Genomic DNA, 23,189 nt, shown 5'->3' with positions numbered 1-23,189 from the left:
AAGAGAGCCCAGCTCAATGCTATTGGTACCTGTTATCATCATTCCCCAAGAGCAGCATGTGGCACAGCAGGAAGCCAGGCCAGCTCCTGCCATTAGCACACAAGAGCAAAAGTGGATGTCCATGTCAACATTTCTGAAGACCCAGAATGAGCCGTAGATGGGCATGATTTTCCTAATGACTTTCACACACAGGCAAAAAAAAAAAATGGTAACAATAATTACTAATATTATAGGTGTTTCCTGTGGCCAGGGGGTGTACTAAATTATTCACCAACATGACCTTATTTATATGTCACATCAATTTGAGTGCATATGCTATGTTCCCCATTTTACAGAGGAGGAACTATGGCTTGGAGTGACTGAGGGCCAAGGTCCCACTGTCAAGGAAGTGAGATCCTGGACTGCAGTCCAGGTTGTCCCATTCCAAGGCCAACAAACCGAGCCAGGAATATTCAATTCTGACGTTATACCCTGCCAAGGCTTTTTCTTTTTCTTCTTTTTTTTTTAAACTTTACCTTGCAGAAGCCATCTAATCCCCATGAAACTAATTCCATTTCCCTTATCAAGGGAAATTAATGATAGTGAGTCATCCTGAGAGAATACCTAAAAGTTAACTTCTCTTATTTTTTTTCCCCTGGTGGTACCCCTTGCTGGGTTACCTTTTGGGTAAAAAGATGACCCAAATCAAGTCAAGAATCAAATTAAGACTCGGGTCCATTGAGATGTCTTTATGATGCAAGTCTTCTTGGACAAGCGGCTTTCTGAACCTTTTGTGCCGGGGTCTAGCCATGCAACCTTTTAGCTTGTACATTTGTTGAGTGTAGGTCAATTTCAAATCAAAAATCTGGCTTTTCATTCAGAGATCAGCTGGCTGATTTTCTAGCAAAGCAGCAGGATAAAAAGCTTCCACCTATTTCCCTCTCCTCCGCCTAAGGGCAATACAGCCTCACCTAGCTCAGCTCTCTTGAGTGAGACTTACAATGTGCTATAATACGTCAAACTTTTTAAGAGGTTCAGAACTGGTCTTTGGTCCATCAGACTGCTATCCAAGTCTATCTATCCAAGTCTATTTATAAGTATTACTAATAGAAAGTGAAATGGAAGTTTGTAGACAAGGTAACGTATCAAGGCATCTGTGATGCAATGCTGGCTAATTTTCAAAATTGTTCTTGCCTAAGATTTCTAAGATTTCATCAGGTGAAATCGCAGCTCCACAAAAGAGCTAAACAACCACTGTCTACTTTGCTTGCATCACAGCCACTAACTTTGGAGATAGGATTAATCTAAAGCTGGAACAGACATGTTGACCTACTGCTATGGGTTAACTCACAAAACGCCAGTCACAAAATAGAGGTGACAGTATCCACGTTTATTTAGGCTCCTTGACAGAGGCAGGGGAATTCCAGAACGATGCGGTAGCTGCCCAGACCCCTACAAGGCACGCACAGCTCCTTTTTGAGACCTCACTTAGCATTCAACACAGGCAACTCCTCCACCAGCAGGAGTCCCTGGACAAATTCTTTACTGTGAGATTAGCTAGAATTGATACATTCACACAGCCAGCAACATTTTTATAAATGAGCCATTTGTCGTTCTCCTTAATGTAACCTTCATTGTTACATCCAGAAAAGTTCTTTTCTAAAAACCATTATCCCCTACAGAGAATGGGCCACTGAAGACAGACCCTGAAAATATAATCTATTAATATCATGGGAATTAGAGTCATTTACACACAGAAGTCCTCTGCCCTCTGGCCAAGAGTCTGCCCGGTGATCCTGTCCAGGAGGGCTCTGGGCTGTGGTCTCTACAAAAGTCACTGAGAGCTTCCCAAGAATGAATGTGGATCTGGGAAAGAATAAATGAGGCACATATTTAATAAGCTGTAAACATAGTTATCAGCCCAAAGGCTTAGGAAACCAGGGCAAGTCTGATGAAAATCAGGTGGCCATTAGCGAAGAAACTTATTTGTGAGGTCCCAGGCTTAGTTACACGCTTTGGAAGGCCTGCGGCAAACTGCTGGCCATGGTTAACTCTGGGAGGTAGGATGGGGCAAGGAGAGTCCTTTCACCAAGCACCCATCTGCACATGTGAATTTTTACCTCACGCAGGGGCTACTTAAAGAGTGACAGAACAACTGCCACCACAAGTACACGGCAAAGATAAAATGCTTTTGATCCTAAGCTCTGGTCTGGTTCCTTTTACAGAAAGAGTAGCACGCCTTATAGGGGAGGCCTCCCAGTTGCAGGATAAACTGAAGAATGAATCACGGTATGACGTACAAAATTGAAATGTAAATACCATCTAGGCTCAAGATAACTTTCTAATTTAAAAAAAAAAAAAAAGTCAGGCAGATCACAGTTCTGATGTGAGGCCTCCTCTGGCAAGGGTGCTCTTTCTGGAAGTTTTTCATCTTGGGCAAGCAAAGGTGGGCAGCCTGCATGGCCAGAAAGGAAGATTGCTGGGGCCTGGGAGAGAGCCACAGCCCCGGAAGCCCAGGGAGCCAAGGGCTGTCTGTCTGCAGGAGAAAGGCTGACTTTTCAGGCAGCCCCTGAAGGCCCTAACGCAGCACAGAAGCCCCGACAAGGAGCAGAGGTCCAGGGAAGTGGAGTCTACTCAGTCCTGAGGCTGGACTGGATGAGGCTCTTCAGTGACCTGTAGCAGGTGAAGACTTAAATATGAAATACAATTCCTTCAGCTCTTGCTATGAATTTTATATTAGGTTCTTCACACTTTTTTTTTTTTTTTTTACTTAGTTGTTTTATTAAACGATAAAGAGAATTAGGTCACATCCCTGAATGAAAAAGTAACTTCTTTTTAAATCAGTTAATCCAAGCAGGGAAAATGAGCTGTTGGCACCCCAGGGCCATCATTCCCACACCATTAATCACCTTGTGTGAAGTAGCTGGATTCCAGGAATTACTAATCAGCATGAAATGCATAAACAGCCTTAGGAATGCTGGCCTCAAATGCTTAACACAGTGGCGCAAGTCTTGGAGCTCAAGGAAAACTATACGATTCCCTCGTGCGTGTGCGCAGCCTCTGCTCTTCAGGATGGCTGGGGAAACTGAAAGCATTCACTGTGGCCCTAGAGCACCAGGTCATGACCGCGAGCTCATGTGGCTGAAGACTGGGAAACAGGGAACGTCTGTGGAGCCAAATGTTTGCCAACCTGATAATTTGTTATGAGCCATCCCAAGGTTGATCAGTATATGCAGTTTTTTTTAAACCTCTGTGGACATGATAAATGTTGCCATCTACTTGAGTTCAATTGTGAGAACGTTCCATACGTCACAAAGCAAAGACCAAGGCCTGAGGAATATTGTGACTGAGAACTTGTCCTTGGGAAAATGGCTTGGCTAGGTTTCCCATGCTACTAATCGCCTTGCGAGGTGCTCGGCGTTTCTGGAACGGCCCGGCTCTGTGCAGCTCTGTGAGACACGTACCCTGGCTCTTGCATCCCAGCTGCCTGGCTAATACTCATGCCAGTCACAGAGAGGCAAATCCTCTAACCGGGAATGTTCCCTCCCAGAGAACCAGCTGTCGTTACAGTAGAGCTCGTCCATCTTCCGTCCTTGGACGGACAGAGTGTTGTGCATGCAGTAGTGAGCTCCTTACTCACTACTGTGGACACTGGCCCACTTGGCAGACCTGGGTCTGTGTGTCTGGACCCCACCCCGCCGCATGCTTCTATCACACACGGCCCGCAGTGGAAGCTCATGGGTCCATCTCCACTTTCGTGGGTAATCGTTAAAAACTAGTGTTGGAAGAAGCAGGAGGCAAAGAGAAATCACATGAAAATATGCTGAATGTAAGGTTCCAGCTGAGTGACTTCACATTATTTTCCCCCCTGAGAGTAACATTTTCCATGACTGTTGTTTAGAAAACCAGATGTGCGAGGTTTTCTCCTTGTCCAGAGCATCTGCGTGAGTGCGTGGGAAACAACGTTTTCTTAGATGCAGCAGGTTTGTGGCGAGGTGGGAACAGTGGCCATCAGTGGCAATATTATGGGAGGTAAGCACAGATGCTTTATGGGATTGAATCACAACATTTCTTTTAAAAAAGTAAAATTAGTAGATTGTAAAGCATTATTTGCAAAGTAGCATTTTTATTTCTAACTAGATTATGGCTGGAAAACTCATTCCATGACCTAAATTCTCCCCATGGACACTGGCATAATGGCATACTTTCTGATGGCTGTGAATAAGAGTTCCTTTGAAAGTATCATCTCCTCCTTGAGTCATGTTATTCAGGGAGAATTAAGTGGGGACGGGTGTACATAGGAAACAGCTGTTTAGGTGTGAAAATCTGATTGTATAGAGAGGGAGCAGGGGGAACCCAAATTCCCCTCAGCCTGCACTCAGAAGGTTGCCGCCTGTCCTCATCTGGATCTGAGCCAGCGCTCTGGCGACAGCCCACTCCCATTAGAGCTCCCAGGGGCTCTGGGCTTTGGGAGCCCGGGCCAGGGAGGAGTAGCAGTTGTGGCATCCAGTGCAGAGGGAGTGCCCCAGAGTGTCTAGGGCTGAGAGGCTAGAGCCACGCCCATATGACTGCCGCACCCCGTGACCACTTGGCCCTGTGCTCTCAGCCCAGAACGCAGGCCTCCTAGGGCAGGGGCATCCAGCTGCACTCCAGGAGCCTCCTGAGCAGCTTTATTATTATTAATACATAATAAAGTTGGGTTAGAGGGGACTCAGAAGCCTGAGAGCGAGAGAGCATTAACACAGGGTGCTGCTCAGGAGCTCCTTACTCCAAATCCTCCGTCACTGCCATTTTGGTATAAAAATGCAAGCAGTTTGGATGTTATCAGTAGTATCTTTTGCTTTATTAAGTAGAGTCTATTTCTGTGGTCTTTGGTAACAATAACAGCTACTTAATAACACTGAAGTCTCACCTCTCTTTATACATTAATTTTTTTCAAAGTGTCATCAAATACTTTTATTTGGGAGCACTGTGTTTCAAGTGGGCCAAAGAGAACTTGAAATATTTTGTCCATGTTCGGGGACTTCTTTTTTTTAAACTTGTCCTTTGCTCCTTGTATGTTATGTTGCCAAAAGAATGATGTTGCCAATGGCAGACCCTCTGGGGTAAATTCACTGGCCCCAGCAGGGACACACACCATTGATCTGCCCTTACTACAGTCCTTATTTATATGGCAACTCAAATGAAAGAGTGGACTGACATTAAGATGAAAAAGGCTTGATGAGGTGATTTCTAGGAAAAACCCAGCATCACAAATGACAACAGGTGACCACAGTCAGGCGGTGGAATTTTCTGCTACCTGAACACCAACGTTGGAAACAAAATGACACAAATGCAGCTTAGGAGTCTCCTCTCCCTGGTACGGGCAGGGCGACGGGCTCGGGTCGAGGTACCCACCTGCTTGTGGGGCTGTCCCCTGTCCGCGGTCTGCAGCCGCGAGCTGTGGTCTCCGATCTGCACCCGGGAGTGTGGGGAGCGCTCCCCCACTGGAAAGCCACAGCCTCGGTCACTGTCATGGTCTGGGCCATCCGCCTGGTGACCCCCCTGGACTCCAAGCTCCCCAAGCCCGGAGAGGGTCTCTGGATGCTCACCCTGAAACAGGCAGGAGGTGACGATCACAGCTTCAGCCAAATCCTTTTGCTGTACAGCCTGATTTTCATTGTTTGAGGATAACGATCTACTTTATGGATTATCAACGCCTATACTTCTCAGTCCTTACCCCTAAAATGCTCATTTTGGCCATTTCACTCATTGGCACTTGCTGCATTTAAAGAGCACAGGGTGGATGCTCAACTTATTAGAAGACATTAGGGAGAAATTTTAATTCTACTACTTTTAAATTAGTATTGCTAATAGCTATGGTTTTATAAGTTAAAGGAGGAGGAACTCCAGAGTACTGATCAACAGGAAACTTTAAAACGATTTCTAGGCTTTGCTTAATAATGGTTTTCTACGTCATGGATAGTTGGAAGCTGGTGGAATTAATTTTTCAAGACTTTCTTCAGTCTGAGGAAAGAGAATCACTGTATTTTCCCATTCCTAGGATGAGAACTTAAAATTATATACACTGTTCCCTAGAGTGAAAACCAGACAAAAGGTCTTTGGAAGCTAAAAAGAAACCAACTATTCACAATGCCTCGAAGCAGCTGGCCAAGGAGCCAGGGTCGGGGATGTACAGAATACACAGAACACCAGTGGCTCCAGCCCTGGGTGCGCCAGGAAGCAAGGCTAGGAAGGAGCCTGCAGTGCAAATGGTCATTCTGACTTAATCAATACAAAAGCAAACAGAAGGCAAAGATCTCTGTTCTGTTTCTATTATAAAGCTGGGAATTGAGGCATAACTGGAAGAACATATACAAATTCCAGAGGTGGCAAAGTGACTCATCTGAAGCTTAGAAAAGATCCTTTTAAAACTGTGTGGGCAGGACAGGCTTTCACATCTAGGAACAAAGCTCAAATAGAAAGAAGAGCAAAATTTTAGAAACCAGCTTTTACAAACCAGCAAAGGTTGAATGAGATGGTGCAGGACCTCAGGGTGATAACATCAGTGAATTTTATAAATGAGCAGCAAAGGAGATGGGAGCGGAACTTTGCTACAGCATGGAGTTATGGACCAGGGCACTCAACACTAGGTCAGAGCATAGCACTGAATTCTTGGTTTCATATATAACTGGACAAGCTGCCGCATTTCCATTTCTTGGACCAAAATTGATGAAATAATTTAAAATAATAATGACTTCACCACAATGCAAAATATCCATGTGAAAAACTGCAATTGTATCCCATGAATATGTACAAATAAAAAAAGAGAGAGTAGACATTGAGTAGGCAACCAACAGCACCTGCCTCTGCCAGGCCCTCACTCATGAACATCATGCAGGTTTCATAGGGAAGTCTGTGGTTTTCTTCATGTCATTCTTGCACTATTCTCAGTAAGTTTATGCCTAGCACTGCATACCTGCTCTTGCTACTGTAATGTTACTTCTGTTATATTTGCTTGTGTATAGGAAAATGATTGATGTTTCAGTCACCTGTGTTCAATTTTCTCTTATCTAAGTGTCTGTATGAATTGCTCTACATCTTTTTTGCAGCAATATTAGATGTTAATCAAATGCTGAGAAATAAAATAATAGAACATGACTGTGTGTAGGGTGGGTGGGGAGAAAGCAGTGACTGGGGTCAAGAACAAAACAGATGCAAATGAAAGGAATTCGACAGTGGAGTTACCTCAGTGAACTCCTCTCCTTCCTCCTCCATCTGCTTCCCTTGCCGCCAGTGTTTCAGCAGCCACCTGAGTTTGACGTAGAAGAGGAAAATGTTTTGCTTCAGGGACCGGAGCTCCTGCTGCATCAGATTCTTCTCATCACTCCAGGTTCGCTCATGGAGGGTGTTTTGCAAAGCCAGGCTGTGCATTTCCAGTTCTTTCCACCTCAAGGCATAGAGGTGCTCCTCCTCCATCTTGAATGGAACAAAGAGACAGTGTGACAAGCGGCTAATCCAATCCGCCACCCAAACCAAACCAAGAGTCCCTGCAAACTGCCACTCAGTCTCTGTCATGCTGCATATGAGATGTGAAACACAGGAGCCCCCAGAAGTTTAGTTTGATAAAGGGCTTCAGACGTTTCCGGTTTACAAAACCCCATGAGTCTTGTGATTCAGAATCAAGTGCTATTTCAAAATAAGGTATTATGATCATTTTTCATTGCCGAGTCTCTCATGGTGTTTTTAGATGTCTCTAAACTCCTTCAGGAAAACCGTGTCTTGGAAGTGCGGCTTACCACTGACTTGAATCCCATGTAAGCAGATTCCATTTCCCCTCTGTACATGGGCTAGGCACTCAAACGCACATTACAATCGTAAAGAAGAAAACAAGTGGGAATCCTTCCCCTCTACTTCCTGAGCCCCCTGACTCCCCACAGCCCCGAGAGAAGAGAACCCCAGCTGGTGGAGAACACAGCAGGCTGGGTGGAAGGAATTCTTCCGAATATGGAGGCCTCAACTGCATACAACAGCCAGGAAACAGAAAAGTCAGTCTGATAGCCTATTTCCATGCTGAAAGACTTGACATTCCTATTAGATGTGCATATCTCTTAGGAAAAGAAAAGTGTCACTGAAAAAGAAATATCTTGCATCTCCACATTAAATTCCTATTTTTTTAAACATCCCCGGTATAGACACTTTTTCAAGCAACAATTATTGTGTATCAATACTAGAAAGTGTGAATAAAACATCACTTTGCACATAAGGCACAAGAATAACATCTATAAATAATATTTACAGTAGCTAAAGTGATACTATGGGATCAAAGCTTTGTGTTCCATAGACCAATAAAAGGTTCGAATGCCAGCCTTAAGGTTATCAACTCTCCTCTCTTAACACTCCCTCTTATGCCAAAAACCAAGGAAGGGATTTGTTTTTCTCCTTAAAGTACTAGATTAATTCTCAGAGGCCATGGGAATAGAACCACAGCTGCCCAAGGCCAATGCACTAAAGGCCACTGAAGAGTCAGAGGCAGCTCTGGAAAGGTCCACAGGTCTAGACAACGACTTGCGTGGCCGTTCTCCTAATACCTGACCTTTACTGTAGTTTTGGCTGAAATAACAGAAAACAGGCGATTTTATTCATCATCTCAGCAGCCCTCAGCATTCTACCACTGATTCTCCCCTGCGGACACAAGGGCATCCTAGCATACCAGACACCCAGCATCTACAATTTCCTATTGATAAATCAACGTGGTCTTTCTTTTTCGGGTGGGGGAAGTGTATTTAACATTTCACACTGAAGATGTAATGGTCATGGGATCTTTTGCACCATCTGGTTTGAGTTAGGTACACGACAATAAAAGAGGCAGTTAATCTATAACAAAGATCAGTAATTAAAAAGAAGGGAGGTCTGGTCTCTGGTCTCTTAGTCGTTTACAGAACAAGAACAATGAGGAAGAGAGTTCATCTATAATCTAAGAAACAAAACTGCAAACATGTTCATGACTCAGTCTCCAGGACTTAACTTTGCCCTTGACATAATCAATTTAGAGAGTCCTGTAGTTTTATTTTCTTTTACATGTCTTAGCCAACTGACTCATGCTGGGCAAGCTTCACTGCCCTCAGGGGCAACGTGAAGATAATGTGAGACCCTTCCCCGCCTGGCTGTGGAGAGGCGCTGAGACACCAGACCCACACCACGGGACGCAGCATCTGCAGCACCGCGCCTAGGCCCTCCTGGAGAGCCTTCTTTTCTCTCCCTCATGTCTCCACTGCCTTTTCCAGCTCCTTCTGTTCCAAGGCTCCATGAACTTCCTAATTCTCAGAGCTCAGTCCTCTGCCCCCTGGGTACCTTGGGGGACACTTTCCCTTCCCTTCTGAACAAGCCTGGAGGACATCTCCTACCATGCGAAGCCTCTTCCGCAATACTCCTTCATCATCAACCCACATAATAGAAACACGTGGGCCCCAGACATTGTGCTCGCAGCATCTTCAGTGATAAACTCACTTTTCAAACAATTTTTGGTGCCATGCAAAAATTTTTTCAATTACTTAGGAATCTATCTTTCAAGTAATATGGAATTATTTTCCTCTGATAGTAAGATGTGCAACTTGATCCCTAAATGAAACACTTAAAAAGAGTCATACATGTAGTGGTAGAAGTTGGCAGAAAGTATTTAGATCTTTGGCATTCGGCCCTGCCTTCCCTAAGCTGCAAGGTGCAGAGAAAGAGCTCCCTCCCTTAATCAGTTTGTGACCCATTTAAATCACATGGCCTCAGTCAACATGGCGGCTTATGTGTAGCACACATTCCTTGCCAAAGTAAGTTCTTAGATACACCAGGACCTTATTTGGATAGGATATGCATTTTAAAACACCAACGTGCTCTATTCAAGATCAACTGCTTTGCTTTCTTCTGTTTTAAAGACACAGCTATCTTTCAAGAACAAATACACGGGGGAAGAGCAGCTTCAGCAATTCTGAACCTAGGTATCTGTTCACAACTTAATTAGATTTGGGGTTGCTGGGACTGGGCCGTTCTCATGGATGTCCAGGGCTATGAGTGCCCATATCTGCAAATCCCTTCTACTCGGAACTCTGGGGAAGGATTTGTAGATAAAAGATAATCAGCCGGTACCAGGTTATTCGAGAGTAACAGAGGTTAATCAGGCCACAGCTCAAGTTGCGGCAGTTTTCTGAAGGCAATGGTTTAGGGTGAGGTTGCTGATTTTTGTATCGGAAAATTCACCCAACATCAGCAGAGGTGACAGACACACTTTTCTGTCCAGTTGCATTTAGGCCCTTACTTGATGTTAGGCTGGTACTGCTGCAGGAAAGTTTAGATTAGGTATGAGGAAGACCTTGCTGAGACCACAGTGTAGATGCTGAAAAGCATGTGCCAGAGCAGAAAGGTAGAGTTATCTTTAGGGGTGTCTGAGAGGGGACAGCTTGACTGGGTGACCTTTCCATAGGTGCCCGGGAGTCTAGCAGCCTGTACGCAACAGACAGCCTTCTTTGAAAATGCACCGTGGCATTTCTCCTTTGGGGCTGAGCAGTTCACAAAGCGGTTGTGCTGAAATCCGTGTTAAATATTTACCTTATGGATCTTGTTTGTAAATGTCTCTGTCTCCTCTTGATGCAGTCTGGCCGCCTGCACGAGCTGACCCTGTAGCTCCTCTATGGATACACTCTGCTCAGGTAAAACGGGGGGGCCCCTGAGCTGATTGGTGGGATAAAGGAAGGGGTTTAGTGGAAATGAGAACTCTGCCTGAGGTGACGACGTAGGACAGACATCTGCACAAGCTGGGGACACACACGGAGCGACACAGCATGTGTGAGCGCTGCAGCAGTGGAGTGACTGTGGCAGCTCCCCTGGGGCTTCCCTCTAGACTCCACAGCTCCCTGTGTTACCTGGGGAGGGACAGTTCCACCTGCCCTCCATCTCTTACCCAGGAGGGGAGTGGGCAGCTTCACCCACCACCATAACCACAAACCAGACTGCGAGAAGGAAGCCAAAGTACACCAGAGGTGTCCTTGCTCGCACAGTGGCTTCTGGACGCCGGGATGGTCAGAGCTGACTATGACCGAGGCAAGCATGACCACCTATTACACGCCAGCTTCTTGGATTCCCTCTCCAAGTCATGGGGTCTTTCTGAGTTGCATAATTAATTTTTTCATGTGCTTTCTTATTACAGTTTTTCCTTCTCAACCGAGGGTGTCTTTATCAAGCCCGATGCTCAGGGCAATAGAGTGGGGGTTCATCAATGAGCAGAGATGCACGGCTTCAGGCCTCCCAATGGCACATGTTGCCTAAGGGGAATTGCACAAAGATGTACTTACTACATTTAAAGACAGGTGGTGGAATCTGTATCATGATTTTTATTGGTAAAGTCTACCTTTTATGTTCTAATGCCATGATAGAGGAGTCAGGCACATGAAATGTGCTTTTTAGAGATGGAAACACTGTTATGCTAAAAATCTCAGGCATCATCAAAATGTAAGCATGACATTTTACCCACTGGATTATGCTACTTGAAGACAGGTGATTTATACAACTGGGGATTAGAGTAGATTGTTGCAATAAAATACGTGCGGTTTCATTGGTTCATTCTGAGTCCCTTTAACTCATCTACTACTTCTCCCTGAGGATACTGTTTGCTCCTCCTAATCGGTACCTGGGTAGTGAAGAGTGAAGATCATTCCCCAAGAACAGAAAAAGCAAAAAATAAAAGAGCAGAGCACTTCCCTTAGCACTGGGGATATGAGAAAGGGCTATTAAGGAAAGAAGAACGGAGACAGAAAATCAGACACTGGGGATTCACCAAGTTCGGCATAAAATTTTGAAAGCTAGAGATTTAAACATCCTATTTTCAAAAAACTCAAGAACTTCTGAGAGCATTAATTGCCTCTTTGATTTGCTAGTTGTTCGAGACTATTATAGTCTCTTATACATATTAAGCATTGTTTGGGGTTCTCTGAAAAGATGCATTTCCCTACATGTTGAATTGACCTCAATGACTAATTTTGCATTTCTAAAAGTGCTATTATTTAAAAAATGTGTGGTCTTTTATGATGGTGACATACTCTTCTCCTGTTTGCTTGCCTTTAATAACTGTGAATGCACTTATCTGATAGTGTCCATCTGATAATCCTATTATCTGCAGTCTTAGGGTTGAATCCTGCTATTTGCCATGTCTGCCAGCTCCTGTCCCTGCTGGACGTTATTAGCTTGTGTGACTTCATCTCCCAGGGGCACTTACCTATGGATCTGGTATGGATCTGGGTGGAGGATGTGCCTCCAGATTGGTTTCCTATTTGCTGGAGCTAGCAATATAACATAAATCCCTTTCTTTGGGGATTCCCGGACCAAACTGGTAACATCAATTCAAAGCCTGACCTTGGGTGAGGCCAGCTTTAGCCCTCCCACTCCTGATCCAGAGGCTCATGCTGGGGAAACAAGTATCGGTGCTGCCTCCCTGCCCCCTGCCCTGGGGCCAGCAGGCAGATGCTTCTCTTGTTCGTTCATTTCCTTTCTTTCCTTGCAATGTCCGGCCTAGGCCCCATCTCCTGTTCCCTTGGAGCTGCTGAAACCCCAAGGTTCCCAGTTACCAGTTCTGGCAACAATCTCCCTAGTCCACCCACCCAAGGGCCACAGAGACCGCTCTGGTTCTCAATTCTTTGTTTGTTTTTTGAGACAGGGTCTCGCTCTGCAACCTCCACCTCCCGGGTTCAAGCGATTCTCCTGCCTCAGCCTCCCGAGCAGCTCGGATTACAGGTACCCACCAAGACACCCAGCTAATTTTTGTATTTTTAGTAGAGATAGGGTTTCACCATGTTGGTCAGGCTGGTCTCGAACTCCTGACCTCAAGTGATCCACCCGCCTTGGCCTCCCAAAGTGCTGAGATTACAGGCGTGAGCCACCGTGCCTGGCCTTCTGGGTCTCAATTATAAAATCAATTCCAACTCTTGAAGATTCTCCTAAATTTCCTGGGAATTCAGAAATGTATTTAAGAGGATACTTTGTATTTTATGCAGTGTTTTATTCAATATTTATTGAGCACCTCCAGTGCTAGGCACTGTCTAAAGCATGGCGAATAGAGCGGTAAACAGTGGCCACACCTGCCCTCGGGGCTTTCCTCCTGTCTCAGGTGTTCTGTGCAGGACTGCTTCCAGGTCACCTAGGCTGCTCTCCTGTCAGCTTTACTTTCCAGCTACACGTTACTCTATAAACTCAAAATGTAAAAATACTCCTTATTTAATGCATTAAGTGCTAGCCAAAGGTTTTATTAGGTGTAAAAACAGACATCCTAATCAAGCTTATTGTTTAAGAAAAGCAAAGATCTATTAGTTTAGTTTCTATAGATTGCATGAACTATTTAGTTTGGTTTTAATTTTAATAAATAATATATATGTTAAGAAACCATTTTTATCTGAAACAATATATGAAGCTCATACTTCAGTGTCATTGGATTTAAAATGTGCTCTTCTGTTTGAATCACACCTTTGAAGAGTCACAGAAAGGGAGGTCCTTGAGTCTGTTCACCGGGGAAGTCAGATTCACCTACGATGGCTCCAGTGTTGTCTCTGTAGACTGCTGCCTGCTCAATAGCAGACACGTTTAGATCCTCCTGATCTATCAGAAGTTTCATTTTCCTTTATTGTCCATTTTTGCTAATGCAATATTAAAACTCCCACGGACAACTGCCCCTAGCCGGGATGCCAACGTCACTCCAATGTTACAAAAAACAACATACAAACGTGCTATGGCAAAAGGTAAAGCCTAGAATTATCCTACTGCCACACAACTGCATACGACCACATACATTTGGAGAAAAGTTTCACATGACACATAAATGTCTTCTAAAAAAATAAGTATTTCCCTTTACCACCCAATCCCCAAAGGTTTGATTCTAAAAAAAACCGTTCTTTGTTCACTTACCTAGGATTCCGATTATACATCTTTGTTCACGTACCTAGGATTCTGATTATACATCAAATTCATCAAAATCAGGATTCTGATTATACATCAGCCGCTATTAAAGCAGCTTATCTAAACCAACACCACCCTCACTTGTTTCCAAGGCTGCTGAGACACTAGTCTTGACAATTGTAACCATTCTTCCCACATCAGTGTTCTGAAACTCCGGCCCATGTCTTCCCCAATAGAGCTGCATCCCACACTGATTGACAAAGGCTAACTTCCCCAACTCCAGAGAAAGTGGCTTATATATTACTTCCCACACCTAAGAAGATAACTTCACAATCTCAAACACAAACAGAAAAAGAAGGCTTTTCATAGCCATCACTAGAGTGCCTAGCAATGCTACTCCTCTATTAGGACAATTCCATCACCATGACCATGGCTTCATTTTCTGGAGGGTTCCATTTTGTCCTGGCCAGTTTTGCAACCACTTATTTCAAAAGCAGTACATGAGGCCAACACGTGTGCAAAATACTTGGCATAAAACCCCACGTAACTTCCTTGTGGCTGGCATTTCACAGCTGAGGCAAGTGGGATTGTGAGTGCTTTGTGTGCTTCCTTGATTGAAGGATAAAAGCAGGCACTGAGGAGAAGAGCTCTCTGAGATTTCTGACCCAGAAACTCAATCCTCTGGGCACAGGCCTGGTCTCCTTTATATCTGAAATCTGACCAGCGTCCGTGCATGGCTACTTCTCATTCAGGACTATTTTTAAGATGCCTCGCACATTCCAAACCATTCTACACACCACTCTCTCTTAACAAGTGCCAATGTCTCATGTTTGATGGGAACCCCAGGAAGCGAAGTCAGGGAAGAGTCCAGTGCACAGTGTGAGCATCTCGCTAATATCTCCTGAGAAGAGCAGGCAGCAGAAACACTCATCCTGAGGTGTGTTTTTTTTTTTTTTTTAGCAGTTCATTTTTGCGTGGTTGCATTGATGTGTTAGTGGGTGTCCGTGGGTTCTGACTTCAGTTTGCTCTGGCTGTGGCTGTTTGCAAGAATGCTGGCCTTGGAGAGGCCGCCTCTTTCCCAGGTTTAGTGAATGGTGGCGTCTGAGCAGCAGGGCTCCTCCACTGCCCAGATTTGCAATCTGCTAAAATGTGTCATGTGTAAGAATGCACTTCTTTTTCTCCTCTTTGTTACAACTGCTGTTGCTGGTACAACTATGAGTAGTAGTCACAGTTTTGGTCGGGCCAAAATGCCTCAATCTTTCAAAATAATAACTTATCTTCTTTCCTATTTCCCCAAATATAAAAATCCGTAAGGCAGAAGACACAGAGGCATTTTGTAAGTGCAGCTTGAGGAACGAATCCTCTTTCTGCTTAAATTTGGAAAGTTTCTTCTTTGATGCCACTGATACTAGGTGTGCTATTGGGCCCCCTCCCACACCCCTGAGGAACTACGGGCAGAGAGCTAAAGGGAATCCACACAAGTATAGTCGTGGTTGGCCTCGGGCAAAATTCGTGGTTATTTCAAGGGAAATGTAGAAGGGAACAAAGAAAGCTGCCAGCAAGACCTGCAGCTCCAGCCCTGCCTCAGTCTGCATGAAGGTGTCCATGTTGTCTTTCCCCCAGTTACTCCCGCGGGGTCGGCATGAGTCTCTGGCCGGGCTGCTGGGCTGACTTATGGGAGCTTTGTGTACTGTTTCCATTAGAGCCTCATGGGAAAGCAATTGTTGGCAGCAAATTCAGGGATATTCTCATTAAAAGGCTTTTAAGAGTTCTGCTCCCCAGAATTATCCATTGTACAATTCTTTAACACAATGTCATATTCAAAGACCAAACTAACAAGGCTGTCAGAGTGACATTCACACCAGGGACAGGGCGGCCTCTCCCGACCCAGGCTCTGCGACAGATCCACATCCAGCTTCTCTAATAAAAGGAAACACTGTGGAGATTCAAAGTGGCTCCAGAACATGCCTTATTAAAAAATAAAATAAAATAGGATGTGTTTGCAGCATAATTGAGTTTTCTCTTCTGTGTGAAATGTCTTTGTGAATAAAAAACATCAGAATGAGGGATGTTTGTTTAAAACTCCTGATTCATACTGCTTCCGCTTCTAGGAAATGATGCTCCCTAGACCTGGCCTTTCACTATGGAGATTTTTAGCTTTCTTGATAAAATATACAAAATTAAAAGAAGCTAGATGGATGTTTAAAAAAGGTGCCATTCCATGGCAAGACAACGGCTGTACAATTATTCATTAGAGTGACTCTTTAGAAATGCACCCAGGGGTCAGTGCAGAGCCCTCCCACCACTACAGATCAGGCCCCTCCGGGAATGTGCTGGGGAGCCGGGGCTGCAGCTGGCTGGAGGCTGTTCTAGACCCAGTTCTGCCACCAACCAGGAGGAGGGTTTACTGGCAAGCCGCTTCACTTCTCGGGCCTCATTTTTCTCACCCGCAGAATGAGAGACTTCATCTGAAGACCTGCTGTTCCCTTCTGAGCTGCATTGTTTGGACATCCTGTGCTGCCACATGGCACCAGCTCACTCTGCTAATCTACTTCTTGTGAAGCTTTATTGTTCCTCAGTATTTGGTTTGCTTCAACTAAGTATGCTTCTCTCTCCCAAATCACTCCCAGTTTCTGAAGCTATGCGATGCATTCATGATGGTGACAACTTATCACTGCTCCAGGTTACACACTAAGGACCTAAGAAGAATCCAGGAGGAGAGCTCTCTGACACAGGCTCTAACTGCACACAGCTATGTGTGACACACCTTGAAGGACGGAACACTCAGGAAGGGAGATGCAGTTCCTGTAAAACCAGCTATCAAAGGGAAGGGGGCCGCCCTGTGTAGCTGGAGCTGTGGTTCCAGAAACAGCCCATGGCAAAGAAGAAAGAGCTACAGTGGGAAGGGAAAACCGGGCCCCTGACTAGGGGAGCTGTGACACGCTTTCCCCCTTGACAGTCCCCAATGGCAGGACATTGCATTCTCTATTACTAATCATACTTTACACTGACACAGCATTTGGACTTTCAAAGGTGCTTTCTCATTCAACAGCTCCTTGGGAATCCCCTTTCTGTCCCGGGTGGGGTGGCCCGCGTCTAAGAACTTTCACTCTTCCAGGCTGCTGACAACAGTTCCAACCATGATCCCTGGGGTGGCTGGAGCCTTGTGTACACCGGGTTACTGTGGTGACAGAGACTGCTAAGGGTGCCCACAGGTCAGGAGTGAGCCTCCCTGATTCTACCAACTGGCCGGCAGTGTCACTCGAGACCATGGGATGGTCACACAAGACACAGGCAATAAAGAGCCGAAAAGGGGAACTCTAAGGAGAGTTTCCTCCAGAGCAGGGAAGCCCGTGCTGGGTTTTCATCCCTTCTTTCTCTGCGATTGGACAAGAAGCCACTTCGCACTCACCAATCAGCCTACTTCCAGGCACTCCCGGTCTGCGGAAACAGGAGGTGGACAGTGCCTGCAGTGAGCTGTCCCTCTGTCTGAAAAGCACAGCAGTTCACCGCAGGCACCTGTGCACACCTGTCTGTCCCAGTGCCACAAAATGGGTTTGCTGCCAAGTGAGTTCCACCTAGTTCCACCTCCTCCTGCCATGTTCCCTCAGGGCCTCGTCGGGGACAGAAAACGTCACATAGCCAGCCACACAGAAAAAGGGGCGGGGGGCGGTGGGGGGGATTGCTTGCCCATGCTGACCTCCAGGCTGAAGCAGGTCTGGCCTCCCAGCCCATGGCTCCCGACGTCCCCGTCTGCGCGGCGGTGCAGCTCCCGCGCGGCTCGGAGGCGCAGGCTCTCCCGCTCGTCCCCTCGGGCCGGCCCGAGCTGCCACTCCAGCTGCTCTCTCAGTCTGGACTGTTAGGTGCACGGGAGGGATTTGTTGTTGTTGTTTTTTAAAATTTTAAACAAACAAACAAACAAAAAACAAAGGACAAGGGGGTGGAGGCAGGGAGGGGGGATAAAGAAAACAAAAATGGACAAGGGAGACGACTGAGAAAACAACCAGACAAAGAACAGCACAAATAGAAACACAGGCTTAAAGACAGTGGTGTAAGAAAGTGAAGAAAACAGACCCGAGATGAGAATGAGCAAAGGGGCGGGTGGACACATCTGAAAAGCAAAAAGAGAAAGTGGGGGTGCAAAACACTGGTTACAGGGCACATGCGATGGCGATGCGTGAATCCAGAACTCAACTGCAAGCACGCTACCCATGAAGGAAACGGAAAACGAGGCTCTTCCTTCCTTACTTGTGGGTCGAGCAGCCAAAGCCACAGTCCAGGGCGGCAGCTGGGCCATGCACCCAGGCGAGGCTAGGACAGCAGTCCTCGGAGGCCCTCCGCGCCCTCCCCAGCGGCGGCAGGGCGGCAGGAGCCAGCAGAGCTTTTCCACCAAAACCATCCTTCCAGCACCGTGCTCCTTGCCCGCTTTGGCTGATCCTCCAGTGGGAGTGGGGGCCTGGGCTGCCTAGGGCCTTGGACTGCACTGTGTCCCTTGAAACACACCCAGGAAGGGACGTGCTCGTTAGCGAGTCTGCTAATTATCCTGACTGTGACATGCGTTTGTCTTAGCCTCCTCACGGCTTCTTCAGCGGGTGGCTGGTTGGTTGAGATACCAAGAGAGGAGTAAGGCCGGCCTGCGTCGAGCCCTATCGCTTCCACTGGGCTTAGCCTCGTGTCTGGGAGGGCCTCTAAACCATGAGCCGCGGCGCAGTTAAAAATAAGACAGGAAAAAGGAAAAAGAAACAAGGCAATACAAGAGAACTTAAAAAAAAAAAAAAAACCCAAAAGAAAACGGAGCCCAACCAAGAGAGAGGATCCGGTTGCCCCGGAGGCTTTAGTACAATGCGGGTTTGAAATCATAACCAAGCAGCCGTGAGCAGCGTGAGCCCCAGTGCAGCAATGCCAGCGAGAAGGAGGAAGAGCAAGGCGCAGCAGGGAGGCGAAGCCACGAGCCCCCTTACCTGCAAGTCTGGGCCCAGCTCCTTCCCCAGGTTCCCGATGGGGGAGTCCCGGGACACGGAAGTCACAGTGGAGAGGAAGCTAGAGGACTCTGTGAGGTGGGGCACGGGGGATAGGCCATCCCCAATGCGGTTCACCTGCTCCAGGAAGGCCTGCAGCTCTTTCTTGAAAGCCTTCATCTTCGCGTTGATGGTCCCCAGCAGGTGGGGCTCCTGCTGGTCCCCCTCACCCTGCTCCTCTTCGCCTTGGAGGCCAGGCCCCGGCAAGGGCGCACCACCCTGCAGCCCCACATCGTGCAGGAAGCTGTCGGTGTCCGTGATGAGGCGCTCCACCGTCCGCTCTAGCCGCTGGGCCTCGTGTTTTAGGGTCACCAGGCACTCAGAGTCCTCCCGGGCCTTCAGGAGCTCCGTGGGGCACGGCTCGCTGGCCTCCGATGGCTTCCCGCTCCCGAAGCCCGACGTCTTCTCAAACATCTCCTCCGAGTCGCTCTCCCCGCCAACAGGCCCTTCCCGCTTGGGCTGGGGCAGGCGGCTCTCCTCCCCATCACTCTCCTTCTTGCCCGCATCACTCTCGGCATCGCTGTCCCGGGGACTGGGGGCACGCAGCCCCAGGTGGGCTGCCAGGTCGCAGCGCTGGATGTTGGACAGCAGCGCATGGTTCTCATGCTGCAGTTTGAGCACCTTGCCGCTGAGCTCGCTGATCTGCAGCCTGGCTGACTTTAGCTCCTCCTGCAGGGGGGCCCCACCCCCGGCACTGGGACTTGCACCCTCCCCGAGCCAGCCCGGCTCCTGGGGAGGCTCAAACTTAAACTTGCTGAGCTCGTGGGTCAGCTGCCGGTTGTGGTCTTCGATCTCGGAGATGGACCTCCGGAGCAGCTCCGCTTCCTCTTCCACAAACTGCAGGTGGCGGCGGAGCTCAGTGGAGGACTCCAGGGAGTCACCGAAGGGTGAGGTAGGAATGCTGGGTGCGTGATCCCGACCCGGGCCCTCCCGCTCCTGCTGGCCCCGCATGTCCTCCATCTCTGCCTTGAGGCCACGGTTCTCCACCTCCAGCTCCACGATCTTCCGGCCCAAGATGTTGGCTTCCTCCTCCACCAGCTTCAGCCGCAGCTTCAGCTCGGCCTCCCGGGTGCTGGGGGGCCCGCCTGCTTCCCCCGTGGGCAGGGGGCTGTCCACATCCCCATAGAGGGACTTGTACTTCTGGAGCTCCTGCTCCAGCTCGTCCTTCTCCCTTCCTAGCTTGGCCATCTTTTTGCGCATCAGGAAGGCTTCCTCTTTGGCAAACTGGAGCTGGCACCTCAAATCGGCACTGTCATCCTGCCAGGAGAGAACAGCCCGGGAGAAGGGTTATTTGAAAATACCAAATGTTCATGTTTTTCATGATTCCCCTCACACCTCGCCCCCAACGCACACAAACATCAAACACCGATCTTCCCATTGGTGCCATTGAGTTACATAGAGAAAGAGCCAAGACAAAGCAGAGGTGGGCCCAGGGCTTTGCGGAGGGGGCCTGTGAAAGGCCTATAGTTTGTTGCTTTGCCACAGAAACAAAAGAAACCAAAGAAAATTAGTTTGGAAAAAAAAAAGTGCATGTGGAAACCATCATATAAGTTATGAGCAAAGAAGGGAAAACGAAATGAGGCCCAAAACCCAGCGGGAATGCGCAATCCCTCCTTGCTCTCTGGATCCCACCTGGTTACTCACCAGCACCAGTGAGAGACAGCACAGCCCCTCACCATGGCCTGGTGCAGGCAGACAAGGTTCCACCCTGCTGCGCTCACCACCTCCAACACGCAGACCTCCTTCTTTCAAAGTGGCCCACAATCCACGAGGGCTGACCAGGATGGGGAAGTCAGGCCACCCCAAGTAAGAGCTCAGCTTTCCCCTGGTTTCCTAAGGTACCTGAGACAGGGCAATTCGCTTCTCCCCATCCCGGTCTCCCCAGCCCTAATGTCCCACAAGAATGACATGACAAAAAAATGAAGTATGAGTATGAGGGTGCTTGGAAGTCCAGACGCGTGCTGAGTCAGTACCGAGCTCTGGGTACACACTGGGTACTGCAGACCGAGACACCTGAGCTCCTTGCAGCCTCTCGCCATGCAAGTGCAACTTCAGAGCCTTTGCTTATGTTCCTTACCCTTTAGTTGCTGTAACACAGCAGGAAATTAAACTCAGAGACCCAAGGCAAAGAGGTAAGTGTTGGATAGAGTCAAGTGTATCAAAACCTGAGAAGTGTCCTCACAGGGCTTCCAGAGGATTCTGGAGGATCCTCAAAGCTGACTCTGCTGTTCACAGCCTGCAATGCTTGGCTGAGGTCAAAACGGCACTTTTTGGATCCACTGGAAAGTCAACTCTGCTTTGCAGGGCTGGTATCCTTGTTTTGAAGCCAGATGAACTCCCCGTTTTGGTTTTGCAAAAACGTTTTACTATTCACATTCAGCAGATGGGAAAAATAACCGATTTCACAAATCACTCCTCTTTGACCGGCCATCAAAAGTTTCAAAAGGTTTCAGCAAAGGTTTCCCCCAACACACAGAGAAACTGTCAACAACAGCTCTGTGGGAGTCAAATCCCACAGCCCTCATGGAGGAAAAGGCTTCAAACTGCTCTCCAGGCCTGTTGCCCCTTCTCTGGAACAAGTCAGCCCCCGGGGGAGAATTAACTCCTTCGGATCATCACATGTGCTCACAATGCAGCTTTTACACTCAGAGAGCATGGCTCGTTCTCTGCCGCAGTCTGCTCGCACACTCATCATTTGGCAGAAAGAGAAATGCCTCCCTCGGCGCCTCCCAACTTTCCTCCTTCCACTCTGCCTGGTCCCTCCTTGCTCACCACAAACCCCATGGAGAGGGGGAAAACGATATGACCAGGAAGGCTCAGGCCAACACCTACGACCAAGTGTGCAGCCACTGCCACAGGGAAAGCTTGCCCTGGCGCTATCTGTGCGTCCTTGGGAGGATGACACGCCCACTGTCATCTCTTAGCTGAGGACAAAACCAGGCCTGCTGGACTTGGGGTCACACATGCTGCCCGGAGTTCTAGCTTTGCCCCTCCTACTGTCTAAGTGACCTGGGCTAATCACAGAGCCCCGGTGAACCTGTCTCTTTGTATCTAAAGCAGGAATGCTCACTTAACCACAAGGTCGTTGTGAGGGTCAAATTAAATAATGGTCTGTATATGATAAATCATAAACCTAAAAAGTGTATTTATTATATATAAACTGGTTTGTATATGATAAATCACCATGCTCTAGCTCCCTGAAATTAATTTTCTTATTTGTCTGAAACACAATTAGTATTGGGTAAAGGAGCTGGTAAAGAGTTTTTTTCCTTCTTTGCATGTTAGGAGAATAACATATAAATGTCACATCGTCTTTGAGTTCTGAGAACTTACCACATGAAGGATTTGGTTGGGTTTGGGTTAGGTAGACATAAAAAGCAATCCTGTGACTAACTTGAAGTAAGGCTGTCTGCCCTACTCACAACTACTGAGGCAAATGGGCTATGCTATCATCGCCGCTGGGGTAATGACGTATTTTTTGAAAGAACCTACACAGAATACATGGGCTGTAAAAGGCATACATTGTGTTTAATTTTAATACTAATACTAGAGGAAAAGCATGCTTATCTGTTCATTCATTCTTTTTTTTTTTTTTTTGAGATGGAGTCTTGCTCTGGAGTCTGCACTCTGGCGGGAGTGCAATGGCGCAAACTTGGCTCACTGTAACCGCTGCCTCCTAGGTTCAAGCAATTCTCCTGCCCCCTGCCTCTGCCTCCCGAGTAGCTGGGACTACAGGAGCGTGCCACCATGCCCAGCTAATTTTTGTATTTTTGGTAGAGATGAGGTTTCGATGTGTTGGCCAGGCTGGTCTCAAACTCCTGACCTCAGGTGATCCACCACCTCAGCCTCCCAAAGTGCTGGGATTACAGGTATGAGCCACCACACCTGGCCTTGTTCATTCATTCTTTCAGGAAATATTTATTAAGTACCTACTATGTACCAGAAGTTGGCATGCTACTTTTAAACAACCCCAGCTTCTTATAACTTTCAAAAGTAGAGCAAACACAAGCACCTTTTCAATTTTTGTTAAACACAGATTTGTAAGAAATCCAAATACATAGACAGGTCTTTCTTGTTCCCATGAAGGAACGGAGTTTAAGCTAAAATACCTATCAGTGGAGATGGACTGTAAATACTTAAAAGCTTGGGACCAGAAAACAGGGAAGTGCCCTCAGCCCCATTGTTAACTTGAGAGCCAGTGTCTGTCCATTGTCAAAAATCATCTAAATGATCCCATCTCCACCTCTAGAGCAGAGAAATCCATAGCAGCAGAGATCACAG

General features: G+C 47.2%; 1 protein-coding gene across 12 annotated transcripts in view; it reads right to left on the bottom strand.

The window, feature by feature from the left end:
- MTCL1 (microtubule crosslinking factor 1) overlaps positions 1-23,189 on the bottom strand; it is a 126,047-nt gene that overhangs the window by 28,438 nt on the left and 74,420 nt on the right. For 7 of the 12 annotated variants that reach the window (XM_055238189.2, XM_055238214.2, XM_055238143.2 and 4 more), the window contains 5 exons: positions 18,852-20,165; positions 17,591-17,746; positions 10,558-10,680; positions 7,207-7,437; positions 5,377-5,571 (listed from right to left, as the gene is read on the bottom strand). In XM_055238189.2, coding sequence (XP_055094164.2) covers positions 5,377-5,571; positions 7,207-7,437; positions 10,558-10,680; positions 17,591-17,746; positions 18,852-20,165 — 2,019 coding nt within the window. The remainder of the gene's footprint in view (positions 1-5,376; positions 5,572-7,206; positions 7,438-10,557; positions 10,681-17,590; positions 17,747-18,851; positions 20,166-23,189) is intronic. The other 5 variants (XM_055238223.2, XM_055238181.2, XM_055238205.2 and 2 more) reach the window with 2 other exon arrangements.

Source organism: Symphalangus syndactylus, chromosome 1 (assembly GCF_028878055.3).
Source record: "Symphalangus syndactylus isolate Jambi chromosome 1, NHGRI_mSymSyn1-v2.1_pri, whole genome shotgun sequence".
In the NCBI taxonomy this organism is placed as follows: domain Eukaryota; kingdom Metazoa; phylum Chordata; class Mammalia; order Primates; family Hylobatidae; genus Symphalangus; species Symphalangus syndactylus.
The sequence above is the reverse complement of the archived record's forward strand: the minus strand, read 5'-3'. Positions and strand labels throughout refer to the sequence as shown.